Source organism: Corvus moneduloides, chromosome 4, assembly GCF_009650955.1.
Source record: "Corvus moneduloides isolate bCorMon1 chromosome 4, bCorMon1.pri, whole genome shotgun sequence".
In the NCBI taxonomy this organism is placed as follows: domain Eukaryota; kingdom Metazoa; phylum Chordata; class Aves; order Passeriformes; family Corvidae; genus Corvus; species Corvus moneduloides.
In genome coordinates, this window is record NC_045479.1 from 35,641,122 (window position 1) to 35,656,628 (window position 15,507).

At 38.7% G+C, this 15,507-nt stretch overlaps 1 protein-coding gene across 6 annotated transcripts in view; it reads right to left on the minus strand.

Moving 5' to 3' along the window:
• Nucleotides 1-15,507, minus strand: part of SYT1 (synaptotagmin 1) — a 338,128-nt gene that overhangs the window by 40,059 nt on the left and 282,562 nt on the right. For all 6 annotated transcript variants that reach the window (XM_032105808.1, XM_032105809.1, XM_032105807.1 and 3 more), the window contains one exon: nucleotides 11,124-11,241. In XM_032105808.1, coding sequence (XP_031961699.1) covers nucleotides 11,124-11,241 — 118 coding nt within the window. The remainder of the gene's footprint in view (nucleotides 1-11,123; nucleotides 11,242-15,507) is intronic.

Genomic DNA, 15,507 nt, shown 5'->3' on the forward strand with positions numbered 1-15,507 from the left:
GTCTGACCCAAAGATACTGAAGGATTATTTAATTACTGTGTCATACTTTACAAGCCCTGGTGAGTAACATAAAATTTGGTCACTATTAATGAGGAATTGTCATTAATCATATTCAGAAGCAGCTCAGAGTTCTTCTCTCTGGCTGTAGTATAAATTTGTTAACAGTATTTTAGACAAGAAGTCTAAGCTTCTCCACTTTCCTTATCAAGCTTAGCACAAGAACTTTATCTATAGATGGCAGTGCTATCAATTTACTTACTTCACTCTGTTACCAAATGCAACATAAACAGCCATATACAACACACAGAACATGCACTTATATAATGCATCTCATTTAGTATGCCTGATTGCTATAATGTAAGTCAAACAAACAAAAACCCCACATCATTTCCATCGGGTCCTTCAATTTTGAAGCCTATTTCATGGAATTTTAACTCAATTTCAGGAATATAATTGAACTAACAATCTGTTGTCTCAGACAGGATGTTCTCTGCTTGATATTATGCAGGGCTGGACAGATGCCAAGGCAGATTTGAACGCACCTCAAAGTACCAGTGAAAAATGACTGGGCTGTTCTGAAAGCAAGAGGCGTATGCCGGATGGGTCAGGCACCAACTGTCTGATGCCTGTCTTCCCTTCCATTTAACCTATCAGGATTCAAGTGTGCTGGAATTGTAAACAAAGAGAAAATACAGCAAGCAGAATGTAAACAAGAAAAGCCAAAGTGCTTATCCTGCAAATGCTCTGCATAAAGCAAACCTAGCACAACAACAGAATGCTCGGGGACCATGCTCTTTGCTGAAGAAAGATGCTGGCAGCCAACACAGACAACAACTGGTTTCTAAAAATCAGGGTATAGCTCAAGATATTCAGATTCAGAAGAGGAAGTAATGGAGTGATTTGGATCATTGGAATGATTGGAGCAGCTATCTAGATTAAAAAAAAAAATTAATTTCCTTTATACAGAGATCAAAAAGAAAAAAAAAAACCCACCACATGGCATTAAAATGAGAATAGATTTAAATATGAACCAAAGCATGTTCGTCACTGGATTTGCAATAAAACAAAATACACTTTTTTTCCTTAATTCCCAAGGAAACACCGTGTAGGTAATAATTTTGTCTTCTTTGTGTGCAATTACCAGCCTGGTGACTGATTGCCCCCTTTCCATACCTTTTTAGTATATTGACCAGGATCACAGGCCTCTTAAAGACATTAAATTCCTGCAAATTTTCTGAAAGCAGGCAGCCATATAGAATACAGAAAGCCTACTAAGTATCCCTGTATGAGATGAAAGCTCCAAGACGGTATCACCTCTTATTACACACCAGAAAATACACATGTAAAAGAGATACTAAAAATGTTCAAACTGTGGAAAAAAGTTTCAATTGAAGCATTTTATTAGACATCAGAATACCCAGTCACACTCTGAAATTTAAGGAACTCATGCCTTATAATTCCATTGCTCACAAAACTGTATTTGAAATTACCAGAGGACTACTGCCGGCCTTGAGCCTTTGCCAGCTCTTAATATGAATATTCTACCAGTGCAAAACTTCCCTCAAGGCTGAAAAGCAATCAAGTCATATCCTCTGCTACCTTGTGGAACCTGAAGATGAGGACCATAATACCTAGGCTCAACAGCAATGGGTATTTCATAATATCGCAGATGTATTAGTTACACAAAGGAAAGTGTGCATTGATATATGTGAAAGATGTGCTTGTCTGAATAATTTCATTTATAAATAAATGGCTGTCAATGCTTTGATGTGGATTCTCTTATATTACTTCATTTTGTTGTGTGTAGAACTCAAACCTTGATCAAAGAAATGCAATCAATCCCCAGATTAGACAAAAGCAACATCTATCTCATACTTGAGTCTATTTCTTGACTAATTCATGTCAAAGAACTCAATCAATGTAGGAAATCACTCACTTGGCTGTACCACAGGGACTACCAGACACAAAAACTGGGCAGAGCAGCAGATGAAAAGATTATTCTTATCAATTGCTGGTTTCCTGACCAGAATCCAGACAGTAACTTCCTGAAGTAGATGTTCCTCGGTAGTGCGGCAATACAGTCTCCAGGAACGTCTGAGCCAGTCCCTGATTCCCACCACCATCCAAGAAGCAGCTTGGCCCAACACCCTTTGAGCTTGCTTAGCCCCAGTGAAAGCAACTTTGAATAACAACAGCAGAAACCTCTGTCAGAAACACCTTTGCTCACACAGCTTTCCAGATCCAGATCCCAAACACCTTATTTCTAAAGTAATTTGCACTTGTTTTAAATTAAATATTTCACCCCTCTATTTTTTTATCCACAAGGGAGCAGCCTGAATTAACTTAGCTTCCAACCAGCTGAAACAATTTGCAGCACAAGACTTGCTGATGCTGTCACATCCTTACATAAGCATTTCTTCACATCCCACATAGTCAGGGCTTCTGAACTTAAAAAACCCATTTTGTTGCAAGCTCTCATAATCGCTACTTTTAGCATCCCTCAGCTGATGGGAAGCAACTGATCCAGCTGAGTAGTTCAACTCAGCTTCCTGGAACTTACTGCAGGAATGCATCACCTCACAACAGCGCTGGAATGAGACTGGCCCTGGAGCCAGCTGTACCGCAAAGATTTCTGAACAGGCTCAAAAAGAATTTAAGATGCTTTTTTCTCACTAGGGCTCAGTCAGGATATTCTCATATTCACTTCACTGGAAAGGTAGACTTAACCTGCAGACCTGTATATGTAAAGTGTTCTGTGATACCACTGGGAATCTGGAGAAAGATATTCCATGAATTTGGCTTGATAGCTGAGATTAAATAGAAACCCTTACTTCTCTGACCTGAAGCCACTCCTGCAAAGATGCTGCTGAGCTTCAGAGATTACATTTGGATCCCCAAATGTTCATACAGGACAGGAATTAAAATTTGGATCTGCCTACTGTAAGATCATGCATAGCTTTTACTAGATCATGCATAGCTTTATAATGTATATCTCTATCTTTATTTGATTTTTGACAAACTCAAACATGAGAGATTGTATTGTGACAAAGTTCACAAAATCCGATCTTATAAATCCTGTGTTATGCTTTCCCAAAACAGGTAGAAATCAGAGGAGCTTTGCAGTGGATGGGATTCTTTATGACAGATTTCTTCTTAGGCATATTTGCTAAGAAAATGTCTATATGTTATCCATTCCACATTGGTCAATTGTGTTACATAACATTTGAAGTCTGCAGTCGAATAAAGAAGTTTATGTCTGTCAGTACATATGCTGGACAGATGTTATGTTATCTCAGCTTTATTTTTGTCTTTCCTTAGCTAGAGTTATATATTTTATTATTCAGTTATTATTTCGCTAATATCTAACGTGATGGGATGCAGCAAGAAGCCCCTGCACAGAAATCACTTTGATTTAAACACAGTAAAAAATGTTGCTATTTGTAAATGTGAAGACAGCTCACCAGAATTGAAAGGCATTCATGTGGGGAATAAGCAATTGCATATTCATCAAGAAGACAGAAAAAAGAAATAAACATGAGAGGACTAGAGTCACTGCACTAATAACCACAAAATGTCAGGAGCTGTTCCCTCTATATTGCCAATTTTACTATTTTATTATGTTGGTCGTAGGTGCATCAGTTGCGAGAAACACAGCCAGCTCCATCTTATCAACAACGCCGGTATAACAGAGGAAAAAACCCCACAGTTTTGGCTTCAAAAGTAGTCATATTAGATAAGACCAGATTCTTCTCTTCAGCTTTGTAACGTAATTGTTTAGCACCTTAGCTGTCTTAAATCAATATCTAAATAAAGGGGTTACTTGTGCAGATCCTTCACTCATACCCAGCCTTATCTTCCCCCTCAACACATCTTCAAATCTCACAGAAGTGACACACGCATGTTAACGATACTAAAGACTACCCTCATGAAGAGGGGACTGTGTTGACTTTCACAGCTAATAAACAAAAGGACAAAAACGGTAGCCAGGAACAAAACCCAGGTAATTCTCACCTTCACCCACCTAATTCCTTCTTTACTGGGGAAAAGGCATTTCTGGGCTTTGCTCTTTGCTTTTTCACCTTGTTGGCAGGTAATCTCCAGTTAATCAAACTCCCCCCCTCCCCCACCCCATGACTGTCTCAAATAGAACAAGGTGGCTCTAAAGCAGCATGACCTGTGCTGGAAGGGAAAAGACAGGGCTCAAATGCCAGCTATTCTACCTAGCATCATGGAAGTGGGAGTGAAGAAAAAAATATTTGGAAAGAGAACCCTATTGAGATTCATATCACTTTACTGAGACAGACAAAAGGCACAACGAGAAAAACTGAATGTGGGCACCCCCGTCTCAGCAACAAGATTGTATTTCTCTTCTGTTACCTGAAGAAGGGCAATGGGACCTTTTTGGGGAACTGCATCAATCGTAGAGAGGGCAGGACTTGACTTTCACCTCTAGTTAGAAAGGTTTTGGAAAATAAACTTTGGAACTGGAAAGGGAAAATTCCTTTTCATTTTTGCCAAATAGCATCTTGCAGCTGCCATTGGAGAGTTTCACTTGCCAAATGTGTGAACAGATTTGAACAGCTATGACCCATAAAGGATTTATGTAAAGTAAGGATACCGACCAAGAACTATAAACATCAGTTTTCTTCTCTCTCTTCTTATGCTGAAGTACATGCTTTCGCTGTTGTCACAGACATTTTCAGCACAGTGTACTAGAGGAAATGTGCAGTTCCCTTCTTAGCATACAACCCCTGCTCCTTCCAGGAGTAATCTGAGATCAAGGTTCTAATTCATGAAATGTTTCTTTCCACTGACATGTGCACATAAAGGAGTTACACACTGGAAACAGAGTCAGGAGGTCTATAACAAGCAATCACAAAACAAATCATTTTTCTACCCACATGAGATTAAACAAACAAAAGATGCATGTGGGATTTAAACTAATGTAAAAACTCTAAACCAGTTTCTATTTCTTCAGACAGTGCCACAAACTTCATCAAATCTCAATTGTATCAACAGTGCTAACAAAAGGCTCATCATGCTGCCTTAAAAATCTGTATGACTTTACTCTGTTGTGAAAAGGAAATAGCCTCATTTATACTTTCCTTGCTTTCTCTGCACGTTTAAGCACTTTCCTAAACTGTATTTATAAAGATGAAAAACATATTTTCTTTTTTAGTTTGTATTTTTTTTCTTAAGACCCATTAAAAAAGAAAATATGTAGGCTGCAATTTTCAGAGAGTAAAAAGAAATTAAACTTACTTGTAACAGAACTGACTAATTTCCCTGAGGAGTCTAGAATCTATCTACAGTATTTCTACATCCATTTTACAGCCACTCACATTGCTATGAAATTCTTGAGGAACCTGAAAACCTAAAGCATTAATTACTTATATGAAAATGAGACGATTAACACACACATCTTTACACTTGCTTTGGGACTGCACAACCTAATAGAAACTTCTACAATTTAACCAGGAAGAAACAGGCATACAAACACAAAATGCATTGTTTAGATGTGGCTATTCAAATAAAAGAATAAAAAGTCTTCGTATTCTTTGTTTTGGGGAAGGGAAGGAAGAGGAAATCAACAGAAATGCCAGAAAGTGATGACTATTGGCTGGCAGAGTCCAGCCAGCTGGGTGCTGACCACCTGTACCTTTGGTCAGTGTCTACATGAAATAACCTTTCCTTTCTCAAATCAAGAAGTTATTCATACAGCTATTGAGCCAAGGCACTTTTTCAGCACAGCAATTGCCCTAAGGTTTCTCACAGCAATGCCCACAGGTTTTGTACAACTTCTCTGACAATCAGCAAGCATGGTCTTGTTTTCCTCATTTTAAGGAAAAAAAGAGCAGAACAATTTGACTCTGCTTCTTTGTATGAATCAACAAATTAGACTGTTCATCTACTACAATATATTGTAGTGTGCAATAGCTGTAGCCTATGATGCAGTAGAAATTGTGTACTCACTACAAAATGGACAAGCACCTGACAATCTCCTCTTACATAAGAGTTTGTGTATCCTTTAACATAGCTTCTATGATGAATACATTGTACTTTGGAACATATGTTGATTTTGGAATTTCCCTCTTCAGCTTTTAAATTGAGGAAGATGATGGCTTAATGTCAAAGGCTTGAGTAGGGATTAGAAGAAACAACTCCCTAATACCTTAACTGGCTGTTGAGAAAGGATCACTTCAGGCAACCCCCCACCTACTGCCCAGTTTTACAGAAGAGGTCACCAACAAGAATGTTCTTTCAGGCAGGAGAGAAAGGTTTTAATGTGATGGAGATTTGCTGACTGATGTCATCACCACTGTAGAAGCCCACAGAGAACTTAGTGCAATGCTGTGCGACTGCTTTGCGAGCGTTAGAGATGCACTGCTGCAGCCATCTGCTGTTGGAAGTTCTGCTGGTGTAGTAGAGAGACTGAGATGTTAGATGATGCAGAAATCCTCTACACTAAGTAGAGATCCTAAAATATTTGTTGGTTTCCTTAGGATTAGGCTAGTTGAAAATACAGCTGTGGTGGTGGTGTTTGTTGTTTATTTTTACTTTCATCTTCTAATAAGGCTGTTTTCTTTTCCCTTAATACTTGCTGAGTTATGTTTACAATAGGGCTTATAGCAAGACCATGGCATTAATGGTGTATTTCTCTTCCCATAATATTGCACTCATGTTAGCCAGCTTTTAAGGTTTCTTATGTTTTAATGAAGTTATTAAAGTGAATGCTCTGACTGCATAATTTATGTGCATTCACTTGGTCTTCAGAGAGCTGGTCTCTAAATAATTTTTAATTTCTCAATTCTTTTCTAAGACATTGAACCAAGTCTTTTGAATTTGAATGCAATCTTTCAAATTGTAGAAAACTAGCTGTATTTTCTGCTATAGAACCATTTGGTCCCCAGAGATGGTTCAGACTGAGTATTTACTTGGCAGACACAAAGGGGTGCTGTGCATTTTCTATTCATAACTCATAAATATTGAGATTGGCTTCCACACATAATGGGCCGATTATGGGCTGCTTTCTTTTCTCAACTATATCTGCAGCTTTCTGCAGAAGGAAGAGAACATAGATCCAATGACAATTCTCTTCTCCTTGCAGTTCTTTCTAAGCACTAATTTGCACTAAATAGTACAATTTAGGGTCTGCTATAGTATCTGTTACTTGGAAACAGTTCCTAAGGCAATACCTGAGCCCATGCCAGCTAGGGCATCTACTCCCCACTGAAACTGGGGCGTGGTGAAAGGCAGCAGTGCTGAGGACGTAAGGGGAGGGTGTACTGCTTGCTCTGCTTGCTTCTAGGATGCATGCCTGGTAAATAGATTCACTAAAAGCTATGTGTACCAAAATAATACAAAGAGAACAAAAGCACATTAGCTCTCATTCAATAGTAAATCTAATGAAGTACCACAACCAACAGGCAGCCATTGTGAACTGAATGGCATTGGTGAGCTGCATTGTACCCTTATCAAGGAATTAGCTGGGTTATGTCTCTAAGGACTGTTTGGAGAGATTAAACCATAAAATGGTTTTGAAGTCTTTCAATTCTGCAAATCACCTAAATGAAATTAAAACAAAACAAAACCAACAAGAGTAACTTGGGAGTCTAAGTTCCTTGTAAGACCTAAGCTTCTAAATCTCATAGACATTTTGGGTGAAGAATGCTTATGAAGCCACCCAAGACCACCAAGCTCAGACAAACAAAAATAATTGCTTTACATCCTAAATTCCTACACATCACCTTCCAGATGTCAGATTCATTAACAATGCATTTGAATATAATTTAAATAATTACAATTCCATTTTAGAATATGCATAATTGCTTGCCAGAGGCCCTTGCTCACCAGAAGCAATAATTTCCACTTGTTGCAGTGACTTGATAAGCTCAGGCTAAATAGTTTCAGTGTTTGAGCCAAGGTTTGCTCTAGTCACAGCCTCATGTGTAAATTTAAAATGAAAAGTTTAAGACCTGGGAGTTTATTGCTCAGATAGGTGATATGATTTTGTTACAAGAAGTCTAATGAATTTGATGATTAGTTTGTTGTCTCTTATTGTCTGTTTCCAAAGTAATTTATGTTCAGCTTTTGACTGCTAATGAAATTTATGAAAAATGCTGGTGATAAATGCTTTTATAAAGGTTTTTTTGTTTTTTAAACAGCTGTAGTAACCATTAAGTATGATATAAATGCTGACTAGGAGGATTAAGGTTTACCAGCTGAGACCCTGTAAAAATGCTAGGAAAGTGCTCTCAATCTACTTTGATCTCTCTTGCTTTGGGTACTTTTGTAACAGGGCTCGACCTGCATAACATAAATATACATGTTTAAAAAAATCAAGCATGTATTATTTAAGCCTGATTGACCGCAATTATGGATTTAATAAATTTATACAGAACAGCAGAAGTTCAGATGACTACTGAGCCACAGTGACTGGTTCTCTGTATTGGGACTAAAGATAACATAAATGCTGAAACCTCCCACATTGTTGAGATGCAAAGCTACAGCAGATATTTACCAGCAGCAGTAACAGTCAAGATGTGGAGAGAAGCAGCCAGAAAGAAGTCACAAGGTTGCCCACCACTGTGCTGTAAATGCTTGTCAGTGCTCCCTGCAGGAGCCAGGGCCTTGCTCCTTCTCTCTCTCTGTGAGGCAGGTAAACTTCACAGAGGCATAAAGGATGGGTGCAAGAGAAAAGCAGAACCCTTTCCAAACATCTGCATTTTGCTTTTCCAGCATCTCCTCAAAAATAGGAAAGAATAACTAAAAGGTAAATCCCAAACTCCAAACAACAACAACAACAAAAGGTATTTTTTGCCTGTTTTTTGACAAACTGGTAAGGATTTTTTCCTCCATCTGTGTCAACTACAGCATTTTCACCTCTTGTTAATGGTGCTGTTGAACATACAGGTAACATTCAGTTTGAGTTCACATTTGATTGTTAACCTTTTCCCACCTCCACTGTCATGCAAAATTTTCAGTTTTACAGGATGACAAGCCATTTTAGCAACTAGAGAAAGTAACAAAACTAGGGGGAAATATTTGCTAATCAAGATAAAATCCTGTCACCTTCGTTAGCACTTAGAGAGTAGGTATTATTTAGTGTGAATAATGACAACAGAATCTCAGCTTGATTTCTGAAGTTGTTTCTGCATAATTTATTCAAAAGAGAAATTCCCTAATGAAAGATACTGGATCTACTTTAAACCAACATTATTTAATCTATAATTACTGCCTCAGGAATACTGTACTAACTGCCACTTATCACTGTCAGTGACTTTTCAATTTCTGCTACAACCACGGTATCCCATTGGGTTTGTTTGTCTCTAAGAGAACATGATGTTTCAGGTTTGGCATGGCCCTAAAAAAGGAGAACAAAACCTCTCTTTCCCTAGAAATTTAAATGTCCTCTGTGTGCCTCAGAACACAGAGAAGAGTAAGCCCATTCATCTCCTCACAGTTATTTCCAACACAATGTACTATACTTTCCATCTGAAGTTCGTAGAAGCTCTTCAGTTCATTAGTGCTTCCCCTGCCCCTCTCTGTCATTTCTTATAAGCTGAGTACCCATTATCCATCACGTGTCTTGCCAAGTTTGGAAAAGAATATAGATGCTCTGGCTGTCCCTGACCGAGGGTATGTCTGAGCATACCCTCAGTCAAAAATCCCCACACTTTGTCATTATGAGACTCTAATCTTTCATTAGGAAATCATCAGGACTAAACGTGCTTAAGAACATTAATTTGCAATTTGTTCATTATGAGCATTAGGGAAACTATTAGTGGTGTGTCCTAATCAAGCGTCCACTGCAGACAAGAAAAGGCTAGACTTTATTGAGTAATAACTACAACAACACTTGTATGGCCTTTACTTTTATGTCTGTTGCTGTGCAGTGAATACTTTGGATGCAAGTAAAACAAAAAACAAAACATAACTGGTTATTGATAGAAGACTTTGTTTCCTTCACTATGTGAAGGTCCTTCAGTGGAGAGAGTGGTAAACAAAACCTTCACGGTTGCTTTTAGTAAGTTGCCATTTCTGTTTACTTTGCATATAACCATTACCTTGTGCTAAGATTATTAAAAAAATAAAAGCAAAACACTTCTTCTTGTCACTTGGCAAATCAAAATGAGCAATTACATCATCTGTGTGTTAGTTGCAGCTGTAAAAATTTTCAGTCCTAGAACTGTGCTGGAAATAGCCTCATCCTCAATGATGGGCAGCAACTGTTTTCTTCTAAACAGAAGGCATACAAAAAATTCTCCTGGAAAGACCTCACCTTATAAAGCATCTTGTTATTTCATTTAATCTCAACTAATTGGCAATTTAGACAGTAATTTGTGTCCAAATTCCAGATGCAGCAGAGAACAGAAACCTACAGGGAGCTGCACCAGGTCGCTGGGGCCCAGCCCAGATGCCATCCGTGCTGACTGCAGCGTTCCTCAGAGGTGGCACACATCCTGTCACGCAGGGTGTGCGCGGCCTCACCCCACAGAAAGGCTGCCAGGACTGTTTGCAGGTACTGAGCATGTTGGATGTACCAGCCTCACTGCCTACCACACGTGCAACACTGTCATGTGACTTCTGGAGTGCATGCAAATGCAGAGCACCTCTAACTCTGCACGTGTAGGCAATCACACCTGAGCCCCTCAAATGCAGAAATAATCTTCCTAGCACCTCAAACAGCAGTCAGCATGGCAACCTGTGGCGAGTTCCTCTATTACCTATTATCCGCAACATTGCGGTGAAATGCTTACATTTTGTGAGATTAAACAGACAATAGGAATTGTAGTCAGATTTTTTTCTCTTGCCTGAAAAGTCTGTATTTATCTCTAGGCAACAGGAGAGAAGGGAAGTCCAGAGAGCTTGCACTGTCATCTGATTGTGCAACACTTCGGACCTTGTATTGGAGTAGAATGTTACGTATTGTGATTTTTTTTTTTTAAGCTAGAATTAGTTCTGCTATACTCACTCATGCCCTAACTTCCAAGAAAACACAAACCACATCTTTCAGACAGGGAGCAAGAGCCCTTACCTTCTCAGCCAAGAGATCTCCAACAGAAAACCAGTTAATTTTCTGCCTTTACAAAATATCTTCAAGCAGATTTTAACACACATACCTGATAGGCCACCGACATCCATCTTCTTCAGGTTCTTTGCCTCCAGAATGACGACTGTCAGTTTGCCAGCAGTAGGCACATAACGGAGGGAGAAGCAGATATCACCCAGCTTTTCTTGCTGTGAAAGCAAACAAGACATGATGTTTTACTTTAATAATTTTTCTTACCCTTTTAAAAATTCAATTTTGAAAGCCCCACAGAAAACAAGCAGGATTACATCTCTGCTTGTTACTGCTAAAGAAAACATTCAAATGAACAATATTGAGAAAACTACCACAAATTGTCCAGATTAAATCCTTGATAACCTCAAGTCTGTTGCAGCAACTATCCTGTATGGAACCAAATGGCAAGATATGTGCTGGCCACAAAGTAAGTTATACGATTTCACCCCTGAAAATAGGGGTCCACAAATACTGTTTGTTCTTTAAACCAAGCCAGGATTTTTTTGTTTTCTCCAGGCTGTGTTTCAGTGGAAATCAACTAACAAACATGCATACACAGCTAGGCTGTTTCCTGTGACACAGTAGCATGGATCTTTCTCATCACACTTTGTCACAAAAGCAAAAAGTATAAAAAACTCACAAAGTACAAAATATTCAGTATAAAAAAAGACTTGTCTCCTATCTGTCAGGAGAGAAAAAAAAAAGGCAGATACAGGCCATGAAAGGACACAGTACATCCCTCCTCACATAAGGAATAGCTGGAAGGATTTGGTTTTGCTTTCCAGCCCATCATCTGAGATCCTGCCAAATGCAGCCTTTTGCTATTCATCGCTTAATATTTTCCTAACAGTCCTGGCAAACAGGGGTAGGCTGAATGATGTTCAGAATTACAGGAACTTTGTTTTAAAAGGATGAATAAGAGATAGGAACTTGCAGATGAGAGAGAGAGGATATTGCTCAGAAATGATGAGTAGGATGATCCAAGCTGCTTTCCTCCTTTCCTTCAAGGCCCACGGTTATCTCTAGGGGGGCTAACAAAGATGGTTTTGAGACAAGAAGGATGGGCTTACATTGAACAGACCAATAAAGAATTTCAGACAGCCATGTTTCTCTTTCAAAGGCATTAGTTCTTATTGCATATGTCTACTTCCACAATTTATTCTGACAGTAGAGTATGAAGTACATTTCTATGATCGTGTCTCTTTAGTTCCAGTGTTTTCTTAGATACTACTGAGAGCAACTCTCTCACATGCTCATGGATGTAGTGGTATTTCCTACAGAATAGACAGTCCATGTGAAAAGGACTTTACCTATAAAGCAACAGATTCTAAACTGATTATGTCAAGTTGGGACTGAAATCTAGAGATTGTAACAGATAGTTCCCTGCCAGACATCATCTCAGCGACCACCAGTGGTCAGGAAACATACAGAACAAACACAGTTACATGTAGTTAAGAAATGCTCAGACAGAACAAACAAAATAGCTCGTAATGTTAAATGCGTGTATTGTATAAAAATGCTGTCAGAATGCATGTGTGCCAGTATCTTGAAAACTCATGGTGTCCTCCTCACCTCAAAAAGGGTATGGTAGAATTGAATAGGGACAATTTCCAAGAAAAGCAGCAGGAATAAGCAAGGATATGACACAGTTTCTGCAGACGGAACATGTAAGCAGATTAGGACTCTTCAGGTTGTAAAATGAGTAGCTGAGGAAGAGACCTCTATCTGACCCAGAAGGGCTAGAATGATGTTCCTACCTTGTTCAAAAGGACTGACACAAATACAAAAAAACTTACATTTTTAACTCATATCTAGAAAAACCCAAGATGTCTTTCATAACATGGACGGCACTGCCATGAAAAAATTTACTATTCCTCCCTGACTGCATATATTGTCATAAATCCCAGCAGAGATTCAGATCATGAAAATACAGATTTCAGCCATGCAATCTGCATAGCTCATGCCTGGCTTTAGCTGAGCTTCAAATGGCACAGTGACAGCGAAACATGCTCCTGTTCACCTGACATTTAGTTTTGGAAGTCCATATTGGATAGGGTAACAGTGAAGTTGATCTATCACTTGCAGGTTATTCAGAACGAAAGAAATCAATTGCTTATTGATTTGCGTTATCATGATCACAGCTCACCCAACCACCCGGTGTTCTCCACAGTCACTGCTCTATTCCATTGTAAAGTTGGCTTAAATTTGCCTGTGGATTCATGGGGCACTGAGAAGACTGAGACAAGGTATGTATGAAAGCTTATTTTAGTCCATTCACCTTATAGATCTTTGTACCCACTTACTACACAGTATTCAAGGGCTCTGCCTCACCTCCACATTCATTAGGCAGAGCTCTAGTTGTAGCAGCATAGGAACTTTTATCCCCTTTTAAATCAATACCATGCTTCTAATTGTTCCTGTCAGTGGGTATTTTAAAGGTTTTTGTCAGCTTTTGTTTGTTTCCATTTTTGATTTTTTTAAAAATTTGTTTGGTGGCTTTTTTCTTTTGTAATCTTGTGTTGAGACAAGAGTGTGTTTAGTGAGCATAAAATAGTGTTAGGATTGTTGTTTCTGATCTGAGTGCTTCAGCAGTAGCTGAAGGAAGTACTTTATACTCACAGTTATTGCCACAGAGACCATCACCTCTCACCAGCATTTCTCCATTTGTAATCATGTTACGCTTCTGTGCAAATACTAAAATTACTCCTGTATAGACAATTGCAAGAGGGCATTTAATGCCTTTTTAGCCTCTTTTAATGTAATTTGAGCTGCAGGAAACCCAAAGAAGGCCACATCATGCACACAGCCAGTTTTCCATAGATCACCAGGAAGCCATGGGAAATGGCAGCAGATGATGGGCTCATTCCAGTGAACGACCTGAAGAAAAAGCATAGGCACCACATTAAATGCCTCCAGAACCAAGTTTAGTACCGTTTTTGTTGGCATGAAAATCTATATCAACTGCATTTCTACAATACTTCTTGTACTTGTAACCTTTTCTCTGCATGACTGCTGCACTTTTTTTTTTTTTTTTAATTCAAAAAGTATTTGTCAGGCAAAATACTGAAAGTGGCAACACTGCAATGAAGCACAAAAAAGCAATCACTAGAGGTGTGGTTTGCAGGAGATAATTACAAGCCCCTGCAGGGCTACATGGTACAGATGAGTGCTGCTGGTATGGTGATTATCCCATGGAGATGCCGTACTGTTATTATTAATTTCTTTCAGCCCCGTGTATAAATAATTTATGTCAGTAAATTACTTTGATCTCTGATGGAAACTCTAAGTTAGTGTTAGAAACTTCCAGCTGGGAGGTTCACAGTCATTAACCTATTCATGTATAGTGCCTGAACACCAAACAAAAGATTCTCTCCATCTAAGCAATTTCATAACTTCATTACATTTAAAGAGGATGCAATGGAGCAGAACATAAATGACAGAGACAGTGCTGCTAACACTTCTTCAATTTAGGAAAGGCTATTTGAAGTCCTGTTGAGAATCTGGACTTTTTAGAGATGACTCTCAAGTGGCTCCTTCCTGTTTTGTGCTTCTTCTCCTATTTGTCAGTAATCATGTTTGCCTTGACAGTACACTCTCCCAATTAGCTACAGAGAAAAATGCTATTTATGCAGATTACTCTCATTTGTACTGCAGAATCTCTAACAGACACATCTATGTTATTAATATAAACATTCTCTACATTTTTTTGTGGAAGATATTATAAGAAAGTTGATGCTTGCAGTTCTCTTAGTAAAACAATACCAAAGTAACAAGCCACAGCACCATATGCTTCTCCCTAACTGGATATAAGACTTAAAAAACAATCAGTATAGAAAGAATAAAAACACAGTGAGGTGGATTTCCAGCTTTGGTAACTGGTTTTGATTGTGAATATTTGCATAAGCCTGAGAGAAACACAACATGGTGCAATTTATGGGCAAAGACCCAAAATAATACCCTCTTACCCTAATCAATATTTACAATGAAAGCTTGTAATGTTCACTGTAGTTTTCACAGCAACCAAAATGCTTTAAAACTCAGTGGAGAAAATGGGGACAGCATAAAGGTGGGTTATAAGCTAAATTAGTGTCTTTCAAATTCAGGAAGCCCAGGCAAACTGTAATGACAGAATCTCTAATCCCAACTGCCACACTTGACAGGCTTCAGACAGTTTTAAGGCCATCACATACTGTCTGCACATGAAGATCTCAAATCAAACAAATTCCTTTTCTTGGCATGTAAGGCATGAACACACTAAGCCTCAAAAAGTGCCACAATAACACTAGTGACAGAATCACATGGATGCAGAAATTGAAGACATAGACTGGCCCCAACTTCAATTAAGCCACGGTAGCAAGTGGGTAGAATTAGCAACCCATATACATAGCTGGGATCTAGAATTATGAAAGCATTGCTCCTTCACACCCCATAGAGCAAACAGG